This window comes from Tachysurus vachellii, chromosome 11 (genome assembly GCF_030014155.1).
Source record: "Tachysurus vachellii isolate PV-2020 chromosome 11, HZAU_Pvac_v1, whole genome shotgun sequence".
Lineage (NCBI taxonomy): Eukaryota > Metazoa > Chordata > Actinopteri > Siluriformes > Bagridae > Tachysurus > Tachysurus vachellii.
The window spans coordinates 22766773-22791481 of record NC_083470.1 but is presented as its reverse complement, the minus strand read 5'-3'; the positions used below and the strand labels follow the sequence as shown (position 1 = coordinate 22791481).

At 40.1% G+C, this 24709-nt stretch overlaps 1 protein-coding gene across 4 annotated transcripts in view; it reads right to left on the bottom strand.

Moving 5' to 3' along the window:
* Positions 1–75: 75 nt before the first annotated feature.
* Positions 76–24709, bottom strand: part of vps13a (vacuolar protein sorting 13 homolog A) — a 40676-nt gene continuing 16042 nt past the window's right edge. Inside the window, exons 31-72 of one of the 4 annotated variants that reach the window (XM_060880914.1) lie at positions 23793–23896; positions 23318–23485; positions 22877–23184; positions 22629–22776; positions 22392–22533; positions 21449–21576; positions 21118–21287; positions 20786–21012; positions 20306–20637; positions 19854–20207; positions 19586–19687; positions 19322–19474; positions 18568–18829; positions 18232–18392; positions 17952–18055; positions 16031–16316; positions 15483–15902; positions 15288–15392; positions 14835–14981; positions 14150–14281; positions 13923–14056; positions 13238–13312; positions 12137–12266; positions 11625–11854; positions 11064–11217; positions 10113–10259; positions 9935–10016; positions 9785–9854; positions 9561–9675; positions 9276–9389; positions 8264–8409; positions 7409–7490; positions 7211–7324; positions 7039–7114; positions 6772–6935; positions 6296–6341; positions 6078–6201; positions 5212–5326; positions 3264–3349; positions 3049–3172; positions 2440–2514; positions 76–1449 (exon numbers count right to left, since the gene is read on the bottom strand). In XM_060880914.1, the coding sequence (XP_060736897.1) occupies positions 1402–1449; positions 2440–2514; positions 3049–3172; positions 3264–3349; positions 5212–5326; positions 6078–6201; positions 6296–6341; positions 6772–6935; positions 7039–7114; positions 7211–7324; positions 7409–7490; positions 8264–8409; positions 9276–9389; positions 9561–9675; positions 9785–9854; positions 9935–10016; positions 10113–10259; positions 11064–11217; positions 11625–11854; positions 12137–12266; positions 13238–13312; positions 13923–14056; positions 14150–14281; positions 14835–14981; positions 15288–15392; positions 15483–15902; positions 16031–16316; positions 17952–18055; positions 18232–18392; positions 18568–18829; positions 19322–19474; positions 19586–19687; positions 19854–20207; positions 20306–20637; positions 20786–21012; positions 21118–21287; positions 21449–21576; positions 22392–22533; positions 22629–22776; positions 22877–23184; positions 23318–23485; positions 23793–23896 (6404 nt within the window). In that variant the 3' untranslated portion in view covers positions 76–1401. The remainder of the gene's footprint in view (positions 1450–2439; positions 2515–3048; positions 3173–3263; positions 3350–5211; positions 5327–6077; positions 6202–6295; positions 6342–6771; positions 6936–7038; positions 7115–7210; positions 7325–7408; positions 7491–8263; positions 8410–9275; positions 9390–9560; positions 9676–9784; positions 9855–9934; positions 10017–10112; positions 10260–11063; positions 11218–11624; positions 11855–12136; positions 12267–13237; positions 13313–13922; positions 14057–14149; positions 14282–14834; positions 14982–15287; positions 15393–15482; positions 15903–16030; positions 16317–17951; positions 18056–18231; positions 18393–18567; positions 18830–19321; positions 19475–19585; positions 19688–19853; positions 20208–20305; positions 20638–20785; positions 21013–21117; positions 21288–21448; positions 21577–22391; positions 22534–22628; positions 22777–22876; positions 23185–23317; positions 23486–23792; positions 23897–24709) is intronic. The other 3 variants (XM_060880915.1, XM_060880917.1, XM_060880916.1) reach the window with 3 other exon arrangements.

The window sequence follows — 24709 nt, the reverse complement described above, 5'->3', positions numbered from 1 at the left end:
CACCAATAAACAAAATAAAAAATCTAAATAAATAGTTAATAAGTTTGTATGACTGAATGACTATAAAATGATTAATAATAAAAAGACATTTTTTTATTTTCTTGTTTTTGTTTTTTTTAACCCACTGTTCCAGAACAGACTCCGGCTCCTATATATATAAAATAAATAAAAAAAGTAAACAAAATGCTTCTACAAAATAAAAGTGTCCATGCTTGAATTTCAATCAGTATAACTGATCAAAATACATTTATTTATTATGTATATCCAATTTAAAAAACAAAAACAAAAAAAAATAACAGGAGACCGTTGTAATGATCGATAAATACTTATTAAACAAATTGTACATTAGTGCCGCTGAAAGGCTAATAGGGCTCTTATTGCATATTATATTTCAGAGTCAGTTTCAGTGTTAAAGGTTTAGAGAAGGAACAGTAGAACTTCAGCATGAGCTGCACAGAACGACTGAGAACAAAATCAACAGTACGTCCCAAAGTCACTCAATATTTACAGTACAATACTGTGGAGAAGCTGTAAACAGTTAATTATACACGCTCATGGCTGAAGGAAAGGCTTCATGCAAAAGCTACAGGTACAAAAATAAACTTGTTTGTAGAGGATGACATGCTGATATGTTAAGCTTTTTTTTTACTTAACAATTTATAAAATACATAAATATATTGGTCTTTTTTTTTTTTTTTTACCTATTTGACAAATAAAACCCATAAGATGTGCCTTAACCGGAGCAACAAGCAGCGTTTCCTGACAAAGCGTAAGATGAGAAATGTTTAATCATGGTAGCGGTGGAACGCAGCACTGATTTCAGAGATTACTGAGCGGACTAAAAAGTTTTTCTGTTGTAACGACGAGCAAAAAAGGACACAAACATATGCTTTTCCCAGATGGCTTTGGGAAATGAATGAGATGATCTGCTTCCATATTACACACTACTCTTATATATATATATATATATATATATATATTATATATATATATATACACACACACACACACACGGGTGAGGCATGTGAGGGAGCCACATGAGGCAGTGGCTAAAATGAAGCTGTAAACAAGAACACACACACACACACTTTTTTTATCAGTCACTATAACAGATGTTAGCTCTTCAGTCTTTTCTGAGTGACCGATGCACAACCCTATAAAGTATAGTGTTGTATAGTTTTGCATATATGTGAAGGCACACACTAAGGATAGGGGACTCTCTGGGTGTGTGTGTGTGTGTGTGTGTGTGTGTGTGTGTGTGTGTGTGTGTGTGTGTGTGTGTGTGTGTGTGTGTGTGTGTGTGTGTGTGTGTGTGTGTGTGTGTGTGTGTGTGTGTGTGTGCGTGCGTGCGTGCGTGCGTGCGTGCGTGTGTGCTTTTTTAAGGCTACCAGAGACACAGGCTTATTTCTGTAGGCTGTCCCTGGCATCCTGAAGCTTGGTCAGAACCCACTGTGGAGGGGACAAAAAGAAAACAAAAAGTTTGATTGATTATCACACAAAGTTGAGAAGTCACAGCGCATTCAAAATATCCACTCGAAAAATGTCATGCAGCGCAGGGTCTTTGCTAGAGTTGGAAGGGATGAGAGATTTAGCCCCCTAAGACTATGACTCACCAACAGTTGCATCATTATTACCTCAACAACTCTTACAATGAGAGAACGACAACTGTCCAGTTGCAGTATACTAACAACAGTGCCACCTGCTGACCACAATAGGTATTCTGTTTAACAGCTCGACACGCAAGTTTTAAAACTGCGTACGGTGGAATGAACTCATAAAACAAGCGCTAAACTGACAGACGTGTTTCTGGTCCTGCCGAGTCTTGTACATTACTTGTGGTGTAAAATGATTTCAGTCTTCAAAAGGGGCTTTTAATGGTACATGAGGGGTTTAAACCCCAGAAGTCCCACACTAGCAATGGAAGTGGTTCGGCAGCTCTAAAGGGCATCACAAAGTGCCAAGCATTTTGGGGTAAGTTTGTGTTGGCTGATTTTCTAACCACCAGCCAGATCTCTGACAGTGTAAAGACTTGCAGTCGCCCACGATCGCCTCGGGTCACTGTGATGACCATGAGACAGTGTGTGACATCCCTCTTCTCCACAGAAGCCTGTGTATTATATTTTTTTTTTACCTTTCTGACCTTCATAACTTTTAGCAGAATACAAGGGACCTAAAAGAAAATAAACTTGCGTGTTGGTTATTGAGCTCAGGAAAAGATTTGTGGACAATTTGTGGACAGTAAATGGTGTCTGCTAAAGAAAGTAGCCGGTTCTTAGCCATGTTAAGCTTTTGTACTCCTAGTTTTAAGTTGAAATCCGCGATGCCTTTGATGCTTGCATATTTTGTATTTAGCAACTGTTCTGTGTTTCTTTTTTGCCCCTTATTTAGCTGGATGTGTGGATGATTCTGGTCATGAGCACAACTGTTATCATACTGTACCTTGGCTATTTCTGGAGTCTTGAAGTTGATAATCTTCCCAAACTCTTTGGCATGAAACACAGACTTCACCCTTTCCTGTAAAGGTGATATTAAAAAAAAAAATAAAAAATCCCATCTTTAGTAACTTTCATAAGGCACGATCACAGTTTATAGAATGATTAGAGTGCTCATGTATAGATAATTTACTCCTTAAAGACAGAAAGTAAGAGTCATTATTCATCATTTTATATTAATAAGGGTTTTAGTGCATTTTGTTCAATTATCTTTGCTAATTCCCTTTACATTTACATTTCCGCCATTTGGCAGATGCCCTTATCCAGATCGACTTACAATCTATCTAATTTCATAAACCTGAGCAATTGTGGGTTAAGGGCCTTGCTCAAGGGCCCTGCAGCAGCAGCAGCAGCAGCAGCTTAGTGGACCTCGGATTTGAACTCACAACCTTCCGATCAGTAATCCAGCTCCTTAGCCACTAAGCTACCGCAATCTCCCTTTTGGTTAACAAATCTGTCCTGGCTAAAGGTCAGCCCATGAAGACAGGTTTGTAATGTAACCTTGTTGTTAATTTAGTAACCTGACCACACAGCCCTGGTGAACTGGATGCTGTACCTTTGCCTCAATGCGCAGTCGTCTGTCCTCTACAATCATGGGATCTTTGGTGAACTCATCAAACAGATACTGCCACTCGCATGTCAACTGCCCAAAAGTGCCTCTAGTAACAAAAAATATGCCCCTGCAGATAGAGGAGGTGGATGATGTACAGCTAGAATTATGCTTTAATTTGATAATAGGTACTGTTATACTACTTCAATTTATAGACAAACCTTTTGGTGATCATCAAGAAATCAGACTCGTTCACCTTGGCATGAGCAAAGTATCTGTACTTCGCAAAGCGTCCATTTTCAATTTTCTAAAATATAAGAAGGAAACTGGTTACACAAGGAAATTCGCCGCAAACCGTCGGAAATCCAAAGAAATCACGTGACACATTCAATCAGAAATGAATATTCGATCAGAATAAATCATGGTGTTGATTGAACATGGCCACTGATTAAGGAGTGATGGTGATATGGAGACCAGAAGAATGCAGAGAAGTGTGATGTCACACAAACAACAATCACAAACACGTGCATGAGAAAGGGGAAACTTTACGAATCTTCATTCATTATCAGCATTTAAAATGCAAGACAGCAGAAGCACACACAAAAGTTCTTACAGTCAAAACCAAAAGATTATCGCCTTTTTAACCCGAATCGGTTCACGCACTCGTATCAGACCCGTGTCGAGATATTCGGCATCTCGCACGGACTTATCTAGAAAAATTATCAAATGGCGTCACATTTCTTTTTTCCTCAGAATCCCATGGTTTCAGTCTGCATGAGAATCAGATTCAGGAAGGAGGTCAGAAAGCAAAACAGTACTTTAGAGGAGAGTCGGATAATAATAATAATAATAATAATAATAATAATAATAATAATAATAAAAATAATAAAAGCACTGGATACTTTATGAAACTAAAACTGATCATGTGGTCAATGCAGTTCGTCTGACACTAAACTGGAGATACAGTAAATATTGTCATACAGCTTGAGTGGAAAATTAAAGACACCAAACTTGTCCTGGTTGATTGACTGCCTTTGGTGTGTAGGAGAAAAATATTATATTAGCAGCAGCAATTTACCAATGAGGAATGTTGACATCGGGAAAATGACAAGACATGAATTTTGAAGTCATTTTATTTCAGAAAAGGGAGGGAGAGAGAGAGAGAGAGAGAGAGAGAGGGAGGGAGGGAGGGAGGGAGAGATGGATGGATGGATGGATGGATGGATGGATGGATGGACGAATAAAATATGAATTTAAAACAATCGGATAAAATCTTTAGAAAGGTTATAAAAGAACAAACATCATTTATAGGCTATTCATTATGTATCTAGTTCACTGAAAAGAATAGAATCAGTTTTAATGGCACTTGGTTGGCCTGGGTGACTGTCTAACAGGCCTAATAACACAACTTTAACTTCACTAGCTGTCCTGATTCTCATCCTCATCACTGTCAGTGCTATTCCATGCAGAGAGGGCCACTCTTTTCTGCAAACACGATAAGACAGAGGAAAGCTACAGTCAGGTTAGCTTCGAAAGTAAGATGTACTACTGTATTTCTACGCACATCAAGAACATTATGTGTAATCAGATTAAACTTCAGGAGAGTTAATGATTGGTTCGTTAAACATAAAATATTCAGAGGAACATCGCTAGCGCTACTAATGAATTTGCAAAATTAAATCATTTAATAACAAGAAAGTCAAAAATAATATTAAAATAAAACTATACTAATAATAATTATTTGCCACTTTCAGATCTTCATTTTAGAGAATGAAATACTAGTTCAAAATGTTTTGTGAAAGACTGTCACTCACTCATGATTAAAAATAAACCCTGAAATACAAACAATTTAAATCTAATGTAATCTACAATCTTAATATCATGATGCATCACGTGTTCATCTTTACCTCATTTAAGGGTCTTAACATAAATAAATAAATAAATAAATAAATAGCTCAATGCCAGCAAAGCAATAAAGGGTGTTTTCAAGATCATACTTTTAAGTAATGTAATTTGGATTTATTTCTAATTTAAAAAAATTTAAGCAGTTTGTCTTTGGATTTATTAATAATTTTAAGCAATGTGTTTTTGTCCGAGAGATTAGACCTTGAATACACCCTGTATGTGGGACACAGAGATTTTCAATGTGGTTGGAAGTGAAAGGGTCACCTGTAACATCTGGCTGCCGATGCCCTCTCTCTCTTTATAAGGTCTGATGACGCCGTCCTCATGAATGAAACGTGGAGGTCGCAAACTCTCCACGTCCTGAGACGTTTCTGCCGCTCTGAATACACAGAACACATTACCACAGTGGTGTTAGAACTAAATGAATTGAAATTAATTAAACATCAGTAATATAAAAATTGACTGGAAAGAAGAAGTACAACAACAAATTGAAATATGATGCATTTGGAAATTTCATTTCTATGTGAATAACACAAAGTGTTTAAAGTCCACTGGCTTTAGAGTCCTGATTTCTTCCATAGGCTTGAGGTGGACTAATTTACACAACAACCTACAGTTTACAGGAAACACAACAAACTCCTGCTGTAAAACACTGAAAATATGACTGTGGTACATAAACTAAAGTATTCCTTTAAATGGCTGATCTTTCGTGTTTGTGTGGCTTTACTAAATAAAACAATTCATTTATTTGTAATAAAAAAAAAACACTCTCTTGCGCACTCACACGTGCTCTCTCACTCTCTGTCACTCACACTCACTCACTCACTCTCACTCACTCACTCACTCTCACTCACTCACAATTACTCACTCACAATTACTCACTCACAATTACTCACACACACACACACACACACACACACACACACACACACACACACACACTCACATACTCACACACACACATACTCACACACACACATACTCACACACACACATACTCACACACACACATACTCACACACACACATACTCACACACACACATACTCACACACACATATACTCACACACACACATACTCACACACACACACACACACACACACACACACAAACACACACACAAACACACCTCTTGATGCCCTGGAAGGTGCTGCTTGCCATATCAATGATGCCACCTGTTGGTCGAGTCACAGCTCCTACAAGACCTTTACCAAAACCTTTAAAGAAACCTGCTGCTCCCTCCTTCTGTGCACCTGCATGCACACACACACACACAGACACGTTTAGCTATGTAGAGCTAGTCCCTTAACTGAAATATAAAGACACACTTTTTACACATTTTCCTACCTTTGATAGGTTTAGTAACGATGCCTGTAATACCACTCACAAAGCCCTAAATGGGAACAGGAACCAGAGAGTTACTCAAGAAAGTAAAAAGGACATTTGAACATCATTATGATTAAAGATGGAATCCTGACTAGATATCAACATCAACACTATGACTAGAGTTTATAAAAAGACTAACAAGTGTTTAAAGCTGCTATAAGTGATAAAAGCAACTACAAACGCAATGCTAATGAACAGATAAAAAGTATATATATAGAACAGAAAAACACAAAAGAAAATTGATGAAATGTGGTAAAATAGGAATAAAACACTTTGGGACATGCTTTTATAGAAAAAGAATGAACTCTGAGGTGGCAGGTGTAACTCTGCTTCACACCGGGCCTCATTACACATATCTGGTGTTGATTATCTTCCTATAGCTGCACTGATGTGTTTCATCCCTTACTTATTTTATTTCTAAACTGTATGTTACGCACAGAGACGAGTCCTTTCCCTCCTCTTGTGAGACCCTCTTTCAAGCCGCTCGGTTGCTTATTCATGGCCTCTCTCCTTTTCTGCTGATACTCCTCATCCATCGTCATGGCAGCCACGCCTTTAGCCATCGCACCCGTGATGCGAGATGCTGCTCCGGCTAAACCCCCTGAAACACAACGTATGAAGAAAACAAGTTAGAGGATATAACTGACTAATAAGGAGACATTCTGTCAATGTAAAAAATATATATATACACATAATACTCTTACCTACTGCACCTCCAACTAGAGCCTTCATACCCAAAGCCACACCCTCCATGAACTCCTCAGGTCCCTGAATTGCTCCCTGAGGAACACCAAAACAAATAGATATTTATAAATCATTTTAAGTAATCTCTGAAATTCCAATAGGACTGTTTCCCCAATAAAAGTAAAGCTTCACCTGATACGGCTCATAAAAGAAGGCCTCAACTCCCTCTGACAAACCCCGGATCAGACCAAAAGGGTTTCCAAGGACGTCTAACCCCAGCACCAGTACATACATTTGTTTGATTGCCTGAAGTTAACAAACAAAGCAGATAAGTGTACATGTTCACATGTGTTAGAAATGTGGAAGATAGGAGGTTAAAGGTTAAAATACCTGTTTGGAGTAATGTCGGATGACCTCCCACTGAAGCTGCTGTGTGGTGCGGAACTGGAATGTCAGCTCAAAGAAAGCCAGTCTGGAATCACACACAAAATCCTGAGATCTAACACTTTCACTATACTCATTAAATAACATAAATACTTGAGGGTTTAAATGTAAGTAAGCATGCCTGTAACGGGTTAATAGCATAATACATAGAAATATACAAGTTTACTTTCTTAACATCCACTAGATGGCAGCATTGCCAAAACTGCACCAAATCCCTGGGGTCTGGCTGTGACACCATGTGTGAAATCCAAAACTAACCGCATCTCAGTAGGAAGGAAGTGTAGTTAAAGAGACAAGGCAAATAAAGAAATTTGAAATACAGCCACCACAGCTGAAAGTTGTAAAACACACACGCACGCACGCACACACAGTCTGACTGTTCTTTATATCTCTTGCATATAAATTCATTCTGGTGACACCAGAATACCTGATTTAGAAGATACCTGGTTTATATTATATTCCGTCAGACTGAGGTAATTATTGCACCGTATTTTTCTCACTGGCAATGTGGAATGTAATGCACACAGTTCTAAACAAAATCAGGCGGCATGATTATTTACTTACCAGACTGAACTTATAGAGCTGTATTAAGAATATAACGAGTAAATATCGGAAAAGGTGTTGCATTTACAATATTTGCAGGTCTTATGTTTAATGCGAACTAAAACTTTCCACGATTGTCAGATTCCTGAAAGCGGTAATAAAATCAAAACAGTGACATTTTGCACATTTGATTGCACACTCTAATCAAACGAGCGGGTATTCTTCTGTAGTGAAGAAGAACCGAGCGAAGGTAATTACTTGAAGACGACGTCCTGCACGTCAGTCAGTGTTGCTCCTATGCTCTTCAGCAGCAGGTTAAGAGACTGCACAGGGATCATCTCAGTCTCTCTCTTCTCCTTGTTCCCGTCCTCACCGGCCGAACTCAGAGAGAAGCTCAGATGGAGCTGAGAAAAAAACAACAACAAACAAACCATCCTCATACATAACCGCATGAGAAGAAGCATGCAACAGATTGAGACTTCCTACCAAATGCAATGAGAATAATGAAAATCTAAATAGCTGTAGCTGCCAGAATGATCATGTAGCCCTTTCCTTAAGCATTAATAACTGTGTAATAAACATTAATACCCACTTATACAATAACACTGTTCAACCCAGCTTTTATTTGTCATGCTACTCAGCACCTATGAAGTCATAATGAAAGGAATGAATTAATAATTAACGATAAGTCCAAAGCAATTTGCAGACAATTCTTTTTAGCTATAAAAAGTGGGTCACTAGCCTAACAAAAGAAATACAGAAATACAAAATAGGATGCCACTTAATTTAAGATTGTATGAATTTAAAAAGAAACTGCAAAATGTAGAAATCCAATATGAGATAATCAGAGGACAATCTGGTAGTTTGATGAACATTTCAACAGAATTATTAAAGAAACAGCGAAAATGCAGCAAACAGTAAATGCTGTTTTTTGTAGCATAACCGTCGTAACCGTCTTCTTTTTGATTGCATTCTGAAAACCACATACACCAAAGCGTGTTCCATTTCAATTACCCCGGAAATGAGGTAAAATATATTTGCATTTTGGGCGGGAGTAAAAAGATCGGATCGATATCCGATTGGCCAAGACGCATTTATGTGGCCTAATGTAAATGGAAGAGTTTTAACAAATCAGATAGCTATCGGATCAGAGAAAACACATGAAGTGACCAGGTGTAAAAATGCCCTTAGATTGAAAATATCAGTACACACAGTAGTCAAACAGTGAAATGTGTTCTGACAGTCCTAATACCCAAACGTAAAGACTAACCTTAATGGGAGAGATGTGGAAGTATTCATAAAGGCTGATGGGGGATGTGTCTGTGGCGGACACGTGGTTCAATCCTGTCTTTAAATACTCGATGTCCTTCTCAAACAGCTCCACCTCAACCACACAGAGAAAGAGTAAACAGCTTAAAGATACACACAGCGATTACAAGTCTCAGTACTCCACTGTAATCCTTTAAACGAGTGCTCGCTATGCTATCACAGAGAACACTGACCAAATCAGGGACCGTTAAGAGATGTGTGCTGTAATAGTGTGGGATTATGTTACCTCCTGTTCCGAGGTGACGGTGGCAGCGTTCTCTGCAGTGAACAGATCCAAAATGGCGTACAGGAAGCCTAAATCCAAACGTAGGTCCATTTCCTGAATCAACACCTTAAAATACCTGCGGAAAACAACGTTCATCACATCAATGACTATTACGCACTGAAAATACAGTACAGTGCGTTCAATTACTCATTAGGTTAAAAGGGGAAAGAAATAGAGAAATATACTTGATGCGTAGGATGTCCGAGTGTCCTGCTGCTCTCGTGATGAGGCTGAGGTCAATGAACGGTTTTGCCTCTATAGAAAAAAAAAATGCCATTTTATTGATACAGCAGTGCGTCAATAAGCTTAATCATTGTTGAGTGTTAACTGCTGACCTGAGTCCATTCTGACTGATTTGGGAGGTTTGATAGGGTAGAACACAAATGGGAAAATAGCACCAGGAAGCTGATTTTGGATCTGCACACACAAAAGAATTGGTTTTTTTGAGCTAACAAAGCACGCAAGCATGTATACTGTGTCCTGTGTTCTATAAGTTGTGTTCGACAGACAAACCTGAATCCTGTTAATTTGCACGCGATACGCTTTCTGTCTGGCCGAGACGCTGTACTCAACCTTCAGAGCTGGAAGAAAGTTCCTTCGCAGAGGTGCATCGTAAGGCTGGAGCATCCTCATGTCTAATCCGTTAGGAGTCAAACTCAACTGAGAGAGACACAGACAGACATACAGACACACAGAGAGAGAGAGAGAGAGAGAGAGAGAGAGAGAGAGAGAGAGAGAGAGAGTGAGAGAGAGGAGATAGAGAGTGAGTGAGTGAGTGAGTGAGTGAGCGAGCGAGCAAGCGAGAGAGAGAGAGAGAGAGAGAGAGAGAGAGAGGCACACAGACAGAGAGAGAGAGAAGCACACAGACACAGAGAGAGAGAGAGAGAGAGAAAGAGAGAGAGAGCAAGTGAGAGAGAGAGAGAGAGAGAGTGAGAGAGAGCAAGTGAGAGAGAGGAGATAGAGAGAGAGAGAGTGAGTGAGTGAGAGAGATAGAGAGAGTGAGTGAGTGAGTGAGTGAGTGAGTGAGTGAGTGAGTGAGTGAGTGAGTGAGAGAGAGAGAGAGAGAGAGAGAGAGAGAGAGAGGAGATAGAGAGTGAGTGAGTGAGTGAGTGAGTGAGAGAGAGAGAGAGAGAGAGAGAGAGAGAGAGAGAGGGGCACACAAACAGAAATAGAAGGGTGTGAGAAAGATACACAGAGATACAATGAGGAACATTAGAATAAGACCTACAAACAGTTTACTGAAACATCCCGATTCCTCAGTGTAAACCGGATGTGAATCATTTTCTGTCCATAGAATGTATGAATCAGATTAACAATATGATGTGTATCATGTGCAAATTTAAACATTTCCTCACACCCCAGTTGTTGTTGTCTTTAAGAACCGGTCTTTCAGCTTCTATGCATTACACACATTAGTATTTCTACTGACAGAAGTGGTTGGATGAAATCGCTGTGATTTGTAACCTGGTAGCCGTTCTCCAGGTCTACGATGCTGTGATCCACTGGGTTGCTCTCTGTATATTCTCTGTAGTGCTGCTCTAACATCTCAGCTTCTTTCCCGCTCATAACCTTCCAGCGGCTCTTCTTCTTCGGCTTGGTCTCCCACACCACGTCAGAGCTGCAGGCGTAAACCGATTGAACATGTTTCTGATTTATTCACGTCCTTATACATTACTGTATAAAATCTATGACATAAAACGACATATTTTCTTACATCATCCTCTTCTTTTGAAGGGTGAAAATAAAAAAAACTATTCAAAATATTGTATGATATGAATTTTGACAGCAGAAATTTAGACTCTATATATATAATTTTTACAGCTGTATTAAACATTGCAAGCTGCAGATCTAAGAATTGTACACAGCTTTATAATAAATTACTAAGCACATTATATACCATGTTATACATACATACACACACACACACACACACACAAATATAAGTTATATATTAATTTATTTTGCACAGTAGGTTTTTGGCCATTTTGTGTGTGTTTTAGAACCTCATGCCCCACTATATACTACCTTTTGATACCGATGTAGGCCACTTCTTGGCTGGTGCTGTTGTTGACCAGTGAGATGCCCATATCCTGCAGCGAGAGGCTAATTTCCTGTTCAGCGAGCTCCACCTTCTCACTCTCACATAGTAACTTGTAGACACGACGCTCCGTGGTGAACAACGCCACCCGCTGAAGGCCTTCATAAAACGAGATGACATACAGCTTACCCTCGTTATTCATGTCCTTCATAAGGTCCTGCACACACACAAACACACACACAGTCAACGGTTAAATAAATAAATATTTTTCAAGTAGTTATTTGTTTACAATTAATTTTTGTCTGAAACTTTCTTTTTATGTAATTTGACAATACTTTCTTTTATTCAAGGAGAATTTTGACTTGCTGTCTCGACTGCTTAAGTATAAATTTTATGTCTTTATTTTGTTTTACCCAGAATTTTACTAAAAGTATAGAATTTTTGCTCTTTGTTCGCTATAAGCAATAGGTTTCAGGTGTCAATTCCTCTGTGTCCTTACCTCCTCGCTCTTCAGCTCACCACTGTAGGGTCCCCAGCTCCAACAGAGAACTCGAGATCCTGTGGGCTCGGCCCATGTGTAGTACACGGCCTGACCGGGACCGAGCTCGTCCATCTCCAGCTTCTGAGAGCTAACAGAATGGGACAAGCAGTAAGTTAGAATCCTCACACACACATACACACACCCCACAAAACAAAGTACCACTTCTCTGCAGAAAGTAGAATGCAATGTCTTGAAGACTGGCGAGTGCCGCTTCTGCCTTGCTGGAGCTCATTTGCATTTGGCGAAATACTACAGTCACTACGCAGCCTATGGAAAGAGAGATGATCTAGTACAAGCGAGATCAGTCTGTGAGAGAAGGTCTGAGTATAACAGCGTTCTCCATTTGATCCAGTCTTACTTTAACAGTTCACCTTGCAGTGGAAGGAAAGAGAGAAAGACATGCTGTATACAAAGAGGGGGTGGAAGATATGGAGAAAATATCACATCATGGTACTTTGGTTTGCTAACAAAATACCAACAATCATCAGCTCACCATCAGTCATTAAATATTTCCCTGCAACAGCAGAGCCTGCCATGCCTAATTTAATAGTAAGATTCAGGAATCAATACACATATATTTAACATCCAGTCAGACACGTGTACCACCGTAATATGTAGTCATTTACCATGATATTTATTTTGTCACATCACCCAGCCCTAATATATCAGACAGCATACATGATCTCAGATAACAGACAGCTGACAATTTGTAGCTATCGAAGAATCAAGAAGCTACAAAACCTACGACAGTTATTCACGGTTTTCATTTTGGAGTGGAAACACTGAAATAAAGTGAGGACAGAGAAATAGGCATGCTAGATATATATAAAGGAAGAAATAAATGATCACAGAATCAGATATAAAATATATTCGACAACATCGGCATCCTTCCAAAAGCTGCAAAGTGGATGCAAAGCAGAAGCAAACAGTATAAGAACAACAAAATTGGTTTAAAAAGTAGCCTGATTATAGAAGTCTGTGCAAGTAAATTTAAACATAAGGAGCAGTCCAAAGCTTGGAGAAAATGTATTGTTGCAATGCAAATAAATGTTTGTGTACCAGTTGGACTGACTGTCCTCCCCCCAAGCAAAGATTCCTTCAGGAACCGTAGTAGATGGTCTACGTTCCTTGTAGCTGATCATGAGGCAAAGGAACAAGAAAACATCAAAGGAGGTCAGTTAACAGCACTGACAGAAACGAACATAAAGACCGAGCAGCAGACTAAACAACAAATAGTAAACAAAAAAAAAAAAACATAGACTAAACAAACCAAACACATCTGCCAGATTTAACACAGAACAAAATGAAGCATTATGATGTTTCAGGTTCTCGTTAGGTCAATTTGCTGCTTAGAATCACACACACTGCAAAGAAATTAAAAACAATAATTGGAAGCAAGATAAATTTAACAAAAAGCTTGGATGTTAGAAAGGGGTGCATCCATACTGATACCGGTGTCTGCTGACCTGTTGATGAACATGAAATGACAGGCATCTGGGAGTGTTTCACTATTTATATTGTCTCATAGTGCAAAACAGAGGTAAATAAAATGCTTCTGTCGTACATGACTGAGAAAAAAACAATTATACTGATGCATCCTTATTTAAAAGTATAAGTAAATCATTAGGAACAGCTCCCTTTGTCTTCTATTCATTATACTCAGTTGAGTGTATATATCATATGTACTTCAGACAATTTCTCCATATCATGATAGGTTTTGCCCTGGTTTGGGTCAACGCCTCACCTCTGATGGAACTCCAGTTTGTTTTCCTTGGTGTGGTTGATGATAAGAAAAGGAGCTGCTCCAGCGTGATAATCAGAGAACCGGATCACAGCCGAATGCTCCGTCAGGTTCACGTCAACGATGATACCACCCAGCTGGAACACACAAGAGAAAAAGCACAACCGCATTAATCAGCGTTCTTTTCTATGAACGCGTGTTTAGGAGGATTTTATTTGTATTAAACTTACTGTGTTGTCGAGGTGCAGCAGGAGGCAGTTCTCTGGCTTATGGAAGGCGATGACTCGAGCAGTCGACTGGCAACCGTCCACCTTCACGCTGAGCTTCTTTGAATCTCTCTCTGGCCAGAATGGAGTAGCGGTCTGTGAAGGAATCGTTTTCAATTAAAGTCAATTTTCACTTAGAGCTATTCAAACTTGTTTCGTTATTCAATCACTATTCAGATATTCATTCATTTTCTACCGCTTATCCGAACCCTCGGGTCACGGGGAGCCTGTGCCTATCTCAGGCGTCATCGGGCATCAAGGCAGGATACACCCTGGACGGAGTGCCAACCCATCACAGGGCACACACACACACTCTCATTCACTCGCGCACTCACACACTACGGACAATTTTCCAGAGATGCCAATCAACCTACCATGCATGTCTTTGGACTGGGGGAGGAAACCGGAGTACCCAGAGGAAACCCCCGAGGCACGGGGAGAACATGCAAACTCCACACACACAAGGTGGAGGCGGGAATCGAACCCCCAACCCTGGAGGTGTGAGGCGAACGTGCTAACCACTAAGCCACCGTGCCCCCCCCACTATTCAGATATAATTTGCTAAAATTCACATTTGATGTCTGGTCTGTCAGTACAAGCAGGTGTGAATACATTTATCTGGTGATTTATTATTAACACGAGAGCTGACCTCTCCAGGTTTTGCCTCAGTCCAGTCATCCTGCCCCTCTTCGCACACTCGGATTACGTGCTTTGTTTTGTTCACAAGCATGTAGAAGGGTAAGAACGTCACCAGGCGTGTCAGACTGAAACTGCTCGTGTCGATCTTCACCCCCACCTAAAAACAATTAGATTCTACGTATCAGTATAGTGTCCTCACTCATATGTGGCAAAAATACGTTGTCATATATATTCAAATACAGCATAAGCATCAAAATCACAGTGTATGAATTAAACTCCTACAATTACCCAAGAATTATAATTTTGCTATCTCTAGATTTTGCTGTCATTGTTACAAATCCCACTTTGCACTTGAGGTACATCAGAAAAACTTAATGCTAAACACTTTATTAACCATCGCTGAAGTTAAAAGTGTAATATTTTGCCTGTTGAGCTATGTACACTATTTCAAATATTTACTCACTAGATAATCTTTGTCCCTTCCTTTACATTTAACGTCACCGTAACTACCGACTGTGTCTATCGAGAACTCGTCCGACAGCTCGCTGCCTGAAATCATCAAGCGGACCTGGGGAATGAAGGAAAGAAAGAAAGATCGGTTTAAATTAGAGTAGATTCAGAAAACAGCGGTGATGTTGCAATATGTCAGTGTTCACACCTTGTTGTTCTGCAGAAAGTTACGTGGTTTAAAAGAGAACAGCAGAGGCATGTCGTAATCTTTGGGATGCTTGCGATGGATGTCGTCGGCTTTATACTGCAGCAGCCTTCCGGTCTTGTTCACCATCCAATAAGGAGAATGGATGGCTAAAACAACTTGACCCACCTCCTTCTTCACGTGAACAGCGATATCGAGCTCCGCCTTCACGCCCTCCCCGTCTACCCCCTCGTCCAAACAGTGTGAGTGAAATGTGATGAAACTGATCTCGTCCTGGTCGGAGCGGAGCTGGTATTGGGCCTCCCAGTCTTGTTGCAGGTAGCCGAGGAGTTTCAGCTCCAGACTTGAGTGGTCCATGACGGCTGTGTGAAGTTGAGATGAGTGGCCTTCCTTCAACGATGTTGGGGCTGTGCTTCCGCTTCCCTTTCAGTCAAAAACATGCAGGCATCAGCATAATTGATACAACAGCAAATACTAAAGGGAACCTGTAGCTCAAATAGCACAGCATAGCATAAATCCTTAACCTTAAGTTTTAGCGAGACGACAGATACCATTAAGCTGTAGGTGATCGGGTAGGGAAGGAGGTTTCGGAGAAGCACAGTAGGCCACAGATGAAGGACGTATGGTTGGTCATATTCCTCCTGAGTGCTGTGGGACATCACAGAGTCTTTAACGGATACCATGTTGACCTTGAAAATGCAAGCAGCGTTGTTATGGTGATGGCATGTCTTCTCCACACATTCATCAGCTTTCTGACTGAGGTTTTGGTAGCTGAAGCTCTCAGAGCGCTCGTACTGCTCGTCTCCCTCCGTTACGGGCTGTAGTGTAAGCTCAGATCTGCAAGGACACCAGTTTTTGAGGGCACATGGGCAACTACTTGTACTAAAATGACTCAATAAACATTACGTACAGAAAACGGTATGTTTTACTCGTTCAACAACTCGTCATACACATCATGGAGGGCGACAAGAAATTACAGATCATGAATCGGAATTTCCTAATGTTTCCATGGTTTCAGTGGCCATGTGAAAGCGATAAGCAAATCAGCTTACTACCATCTCAGAAATATAGCCAGAATTAGATGTTTTGTCTCAAGACAGGACTTAGAGAAGCTTGTTCATGCTTTCATCACCAGCAGGGTAGATTATTGCAATGGACTCCTTACTGGGATCCCCAAAAAGACCATTAGACAGCTGCAACTCAGACAGAACGCTGCTGCCAGAATTCTGACCAGAACCAAAAAATCTGAGCACATCACTCCAGTCCTCAGGTCCTTACACTGGCTTCCAGTTACATTTAGAATAGATTTTAAAGTATTGTTACTCGTTTATAAATCACTTCATGGCTTGGGACAGAAATACGTTACAGATATGCTAATTAAATATAAACCAAGCAGACTACTCAGATCATTAGGATCAGGTCAGTTAGAGATACCAAGGGTTCACTCAAAACAAGGTGCGTCAGCATTTAGTTATTATGCCACCTATAACTGGAATCAGCTTCCAGAAGAGTTCAGATGTGCTTCAACAGTAGACACTTTTAAATCAAGATTAAAAACACATCTGTTTTTAGTCTTCAGGAACCATAGTAGATGGTCTACGTTCCTTGTAGCTGATCATGAGGCAAAGGAACAAGAAAACATCAAAGGAGGTCAGTTAACAGCACTGACAGAAACGAACATAAAGACCGAGCAGCAGACTAAACAACAAATAGTAAACAAAACAAAAAAAAAACATAGACTAAACAAACCAAACACATCTGCCAGATTTAACACAGAACAAAATGAAGCATTATGATGTTTCAGGGTCTCGTTATACGTCTTTCCACGCAGGAACTCGGTGTGTGTGAGACCACGTGAGTAAATCAGTAAGGTTGTGCTCTGTGTTGTTAGTGTAGTAGCCACTTATTTTTTTTATTTTTTTAATTATTTTTATTTTATTTTTTTTTTTTTTGGGGGGGGGGGGGGGAATTTGCTGCTTAGAATCACATACGTTGCAAAGAAATTAAAAACAATAATTGGAGGCAAGATGAATTTAACAAAAAGCTTGCATGTTAGAAAGGGGTGCATCCATACTGATACCGGTGTCTGCTGACTTATTAAAAGATTAAAAACAAGATTAAAAACACATCTGTTTAACTCTGCATTTACTGAATGAGCACTGTGCTGCTTCACACTGACTGCACTTTTTATCCAAATCACTTTTACTCCTGTTTTATTCTTTTTTAAACATATTTAAACAAGCTTTTATTGAAATCACATTTATTTTCTTTAATTGTTCTTTGTTTTTATTATGATTTTATCGTGTGTCTCTTATTTGTACATATATTTTTTTTTTCTCTTATAAACTGTTTTCTAATTTCTATGTAAAGCACTTTGAATGACCTCTGTGTATGAAATGTGCTATACAAATAAACTTGCCTTGCCTTGCCTAAAGCTGACATAAGCATTTAACTCTATAATGTATGTTATACCTGTAAGAGCCGAGAGGGACACAGAACTCCTCAGTGGGTGAAGATAGGCCTAGACACGTAGATCCCTCAAACACCCGGAATGGCAGTGAAAAGTGATTAATGATCTGGGTACAGGAGAAAAGTTCAGCCCACTGGTTATTATTTCTATCAAATCAATAACTCAACAAAGCTTCCAATCATGTTGTCTTTGTTCGGTTGTACATGATTTCAACAATATTTTAATTGGGCTTTGTTTGTATGTACAATATGATACATGTTTGGTGTTTAAGGTAGCAGATACCAGAAAAGGTGATCGGATCTTGACAAACTTGCTGCCCTCGTTGGAGTAAATCTGACAGACAAAGAAGCGTGTGACTCCAGAATCCAGGTGCATGACGCTGTACATACCACGGCCAACTTTGATTAGCGGGATGATGCTGGCTGAGGTGTGGCCGACAGGAGCTGGAAGCATCCATACAGGAAATGTGTGCAGCGGTTAGAAAAGCAGTTGACTATATTTGCTAGTGCATTGACTAGTTTTCTATAACAGCACAGCCAGTTATGTTTTTTTTTTTTCTTATATATATATATATATATATATATATATATACATACACCTGAAAACATGCTATCTTACTGGGCTGGATGTAGTTTTTTTTGCTGCTTAGGCTGGTCATAGCTGAGAACTGATCAGGGTCTGCAGCAGTAAGTGTGTAGTCCATGTTTAAGCTCTCTCCATCCTGCAGCTCCACCACGCGGTCTTTAGATTCCTTCCCGATAGGTTTAAACACTTCGCTGTAAAGAACGGACACCGGTAAACCTAACTGGTTCTTCACCACAAATGGAGCCTGGTCTTTCTGGAAACGGTCCGCTGTCTGCTTGGCGGCTTCCGCAAATGCCTGGGGTGAGAAAATGAACAAAGTGCTTTGTGAGAAACATATAGAAATATTTGACAAAATTCCTTCTCTACATTACCAAAGCTTATATAGCACACTGGAGTGGATTTCTTGACTCTTATGGGTTAGAAAGTGTTGATTAATAAATCGATTACGGTAACTTGTGACACGGCAGAAACTCGCACGTTAGTCGTTAACAATAAACAGATTTAAAAAGAAAAATATTTATATGGTAACGTTTTCTGTAATTAATTATTTAGCAGTATCTAAGAAGTCTCGTTCGAAGGAATACTTAATTAACGTGCTGTTTTATTCTCGTTAACTTCATGCGAGAGAGAGAGAGAGAAAAAAAAAAAAGAAGAGGCTGGTGGTGTAATTTAAGTAAGAACAGGAATTCGCTCATGTCACAGATGTTCCACAACATAATAGTCAGAATCTCACATTACATTTACATTAGAGTAAATCATTCTAATGTCAATCTGAAAATATTCATACCGTTCCCAAATTACTGAGCATGTTCAGTCCACATTTGGAGAGAGTAATGTTTAGCTGGTCTTTGCTATTGATGCTGATTACTGTTTTGTAATCCGGCACAATGTAGTCCACCTCGTCGGAAACGACAGACCGTTTCACTGGCTTTTTCTTCATCTGTGTTTAAGGAAGAACACGACTTTAATAAATGGCATTTGAAAACATTAAGTTTGCATCAGTATTGTTTAAAAAAAAAAAATTTTTTATGAATATTTATTAGCCTGTGACCTTTAGTTCCAGTGTCCATGGTCGGAAACCATCTTTAGTTTCGTCTTCAAGTGGCTCCAAAAGTGGTTCCCACACACCCAAAATCTCGTTATAATAATTAACCTAAAACATAGATTTTTGAGGCTTTATTCATATAGAGATATATGATAGATATAGTTTCAAAGTATATTACGGCAGTAATACGTTAATATATCAATTATATTTTCAAAATGAATCACTTTTCTAAATTCCTTTAAAGGGTATCTTCTAAACTGTAACTCAGACAAACCTCCATGTTAAGGTGACACTGCAGGTTGATCAGAGTGCTCCAGTTCTTCACATCTCCGAAAAAAGAGGATTTGGCAAGCAGCATGGGGACGGTACGATGACCCACACCTGCCTCTAGAGTCAAGCAAATGGAGAAAATACTAAGCTTGAGTGACTCGCCCTTGGGGATAAGCGGGGCCAAAGACTGAACATCTTCCTCTCCCTCCTCCTCCAGAAACCAGAATTTGGGGTCCCGGCAGTCCCTGCGTTCCCACAATTCGGGAGGCACGGGGCTCTCCAACTCCTCGGGGGTCTCAGCTGCAGGGGTCAGCGCTGACTGGATAGTGATGACCGTGTTTATAATGATGGGTGACACCTAGAAGTGAAAAAAAAGTTAAGATCTGATAGGGGTAAGATGAAGATAAAAGTTTTCAGATATGCACTTTACAGTATGTTAGAAGGACCTGATATTACCTTCAAGGTGAGGGAGTTCATGGAGAGCTCTATGGTTTGAGGCTGAGTAGGGGACTGTGTTTGTTTGAAGAACACCTGGCATGGTTGCAGCACTGTGGTGACATTGCTCTCATCTTCACCACACACAAACGGACATGCTACCACCTTCAGGTCAGTGATGGCGGCCGTCATGTGCTGACTGGCAGCGTCACTTTTCATCACCAGCTCACACTGCATAGTCATTACAAGGGCCGGGGCATCGGCACGGCTCAGATCGGCCACAAAAACAACCTCGGGGTTCTTCACCATCACGTTCATCTCTGTTTTTGCCACTACGGGCTGAGGAGGAGCTGCTGTAGAATACACAGTGTATTAAAATCTGCTGAAATTTACTGCCAGGATTCACAAAAATAAAAAAAGCAATAAAAACAATACCATCTCTATATGTTACTTGGAATATAATTTACAAGTTAGCGGATAAAAGTTTATTAGCAAAATCACCGGAGTCTTTGGTGGAGGTAGATGCTGGTTTGCTGCTCTTAGGTTGGCTGGAGAAACCCTGATCCATAGATTTCAGAAAGACATCAACCACCGTGAGTAGGAACTCCATGCTGGCGCAGAGGTAAAGATCCTGGACTACAGTGTCGAGGGTGGTGCCATCCCGGCCTTGGCGATAGTTCACCTCCACCATGACATTCTTCTCAGCACCCTTTCGCATCGCCATCATCCTGACATACACAAAGGCATACACATGAAACACATACACACGTTAGACTTGATACAGCGTATATGTTTGCACATATATACACGTTTATTAATTCATGACGTCTGACCTGGAAGTGATCATGTTGACCCTCTTTCTCTTATCATCCAGCAGGCATTCAGTGAGTTTAACAGAGGCTTTCATGGAGCTGTCGGAGAACATGTGAACTGCAGTGGAGATGGTGCCCAGGGTGAACTCCGCCAGCTTCAGCTGTTCATCATGAGAGTCCAGCAACGCAACCTGAACATAAACTCACTCAAATGATTTAAATATTTAACTTTATTATACAGTATGCTGTATTTCCAGAAGCGTCTCTGCCGGTTATGAGCATCTTATGCTGGAATCTGTAAATTCAGTGCTAGGTAGATGTGGTGAAGTTCCTAGAGATCATGCTGTGTTACCTCACTTCCACTTGAGCTGTAGAGGACCAGAGTCATTGAATCAAACTTGAAGTGGAGTTTTAGAGTGCTTTTCAGTTTGGCAGCCTTCTGTCCTTCCACGACTGCTGCTGTTACCACTGTGTTCCCTGCTGATCAATTACAAATGACAGACACCTTACACTTACATTCACTTATACAGCCACTATACATTTGCCGTTAAAGGTGGGGTGCACGATGTATGAAAGCCAATGTTGACATTTGAAATCACCAAAACAAACACGCCCCTAACCCAAATTGTTGTCACCCCTGTTTTGATAGCTCCGCCCCACACATACATACGTAACCCAGGCAACTATTATGGCGGAACCTTCTGGGGCAGCTGACCGAGGGGATATTTTTATCAATAAATGAACTCAATGAGTAATACTATGGTAATACAAATGTGTTTTTGTAGTACTGTGTGTTGTTCTATGTTCATGTGCCCGCATATTGAAAGACACGCCCCTTTCTGCTCATTGGCTACACATTTGTTTTGTTAGTCGGCCCGACTCAGTTTTCTAAAGCATTTTTCAAACATCGTGCACCGCACCTTTAAAGTCTCCTGAATTTTTTTTTTATGTTTATGACAAAGATTGATGAAGGTGAAATTCTCAATGGATGTTAGTAACAAACAATTGCTACTGGGTCATAATTATATTAGCGGGAATCACGATCCAGTATGCAAATGTGGCTCAAGTAACACTGGTTTACTTGAAGAAAGAAGTGGATGCGGTCTTTTATTCTGTAATAACATAATGTTTTATTCTCCATTTCCATTACCAATTCAGGAAGGTCTGCGGTTTTCAGAAGCACATAGTAACAATTTCAGTTAAAGAAAAACAACAAAATCTCACCATGTAAAGATTTTTCCACGATGGTCATACATTTACTGTAACAAGGTGTGTGTGTGTGTGTGTGTGTGTACCTCCAGATTCCTGGGAATCTTTGCCAGATGCAGTCTCCGCCTTATCAGGACTTTTAGGTGCAGGACCTGCATCAGAAGTCTCGGACAGGTTGTCAGTGAGAGTTCGCAAAACCACAGTGAGGTCGTCCTGACTCAGGAGTAGCTACAGTGTAAAAACATAAAAACACACACACACAATTAAAAATACCTTCACAAATTCAACACACTGGCTTTCTGGATAAACAAACACCCACTTACAGTCATGGGTTTGAGGTGTGCGTTGATCTGGTTGTCAGGGATGCTGTAATACCAGGAGGCAGAGAGATTGCGCTTGATTGACAGATCCATATTTACAGGCTTTAGTAACTGAATCTCGCTCTGGAACTTGCCATCCTTAAATGTAGTTCTAAAAGACACACACAGCAAAAATCATTCTTCATCGTTAAAGTTTGATCCATGTGAATAAATAAAATAAATCCAGTTTAACACATGAACCAGAGTCACACCTGTACATCTTCAGCTCACTCAGAGCCACAGTCATGATGTCGAGGATGGGAGGAATCTTAGTGTGTGTTTTAGAGGGCACAATCTCAAAGACGTTCTTGACTGTCACCAAACCCAAATCGGCGACAATGACGTCAGTAGAAGTGGAGGATTGTGGGAGGAAAACGACAGGTGCTTTGATGTTCACATTCAGTGAAATGCGAGTGCATTTCTCAGCGAGCTCCAACACGCCCGTGGCCGCTTTCTCTGCCGCCTGCACTGTGACCTCGGCTAGAGCGTCTTTAGCTTCCTGGAAGTTATTGATGAAGGCCTAGAGAGGTAGCAGTGAGCGAGCGAGAGATATAGAATGAATCTGCCAATTCACATGTCCTACTATCTATGTGATATAAACTCTTTCACGCATTGTGGTAGGTTTGATTCAATTTAAATGTTAACACACTCACCAGTATTGAGGAGACAAACTTGTTGAGGAAGATGACCTGGATACAGCCCACAGTCAGAGTGACACTGGAGTCCACTATCTGCATATCTGTGTAGGCGTCTCCATCTGTGGCGTCCACGTAATTCACCATGTGGAAAACAAACACGTCCTTATCCGCTACAGACACTGCCTGGAAAAAAACATTACAGAGACACCGTCTTAAGACTTATAACTGACTGAGGATTTTGGTTATTTGAATATTTGCGAGGTTCTGCTTAGCTGAATCAGTTCAGACCTTGACATTTGACTTTTAAAGCTGCATAACAAAACATTAAACAATGTTTATCTTTAATTAACACGTAGCACGATACACAGCATAAAAATAAAAATAACACAACTGGCTTGGTGCTGGTAAGAGGACTCTTAGGGCCACAGTCTATGGATCGTATGAGATATTTTCTAGACTGAAATGTGAATAGATCTGACACCAAACTCACCTTTTTGTACAGAGCATCTTTGTCACAGTCCAATATGACAATATTCTTCAGGTTAGCCAGAATCTCGACTGATTTCTTTTTCATCTGTACTTCAGATACCAGACCTAAAAAAAAGGAGGGAAAAAATAACGAGAGTGCATTATTCTGTTAATTGAGTGGATTCTGACTATGTAGAAAACAAAAACAGGGAAAAAAAAAAACCACCTGTGATGACATTAGCTGCTAAGTATTAAAGGTAGGGTCTCAGATTTTTGAGAAATGCTTCAGAAAACTGAGTCGGGCCAAAAAGTAAACAAAAATCAAAATAAACGCGTAGCCAATGAGCAGAAAGGGGCGTGTCTTGTCAATATGTGCGGAGAGAGTGTTCAGTGCGCATGTGTGACATTAGCAGAAAGCGGTTTTAACATTGACATGGAGGATAAAAACAAAGAAAGCGAAGAAAGGCTTGCGATAAGGTAAGAAGTAGGACGTGTTAATATAGGATCAGCTTTCCAGCGCTGGAGAGAACTGAGGGAGCAGGAAGTTGGTGCATATTCACAGATTGGAGTTTCCTGAGTCAATAACTCCTGAGCTAAACGCTGTTACTACACAAATAACACCTCTTTTCTATCGTAGTAATGTAGAGACGCAGCTACAACCGCGTTTTGTGTAGTAACAGCGTTTAGCTCAGGAGTTATTGACTCGGGAAACTCCAATCTGTGAATATGTGACCAACTTTACTTAAGACGCCGAGGCGCTTTTTTCCTTCTCGATAGGTGAGTAACGTTGGTTTTGCTTTGTTACACAGAACTAATATATGCCGTCCTTTGCATGATTATGCTTGTGTGTCATTTTTGCTTGTTTGTTTATCTGCAATCGTATTGTTCTTCCCTTCAGCTATGATAAAGACAAATTTCTTTCCATTAGTTGCCTGGGTT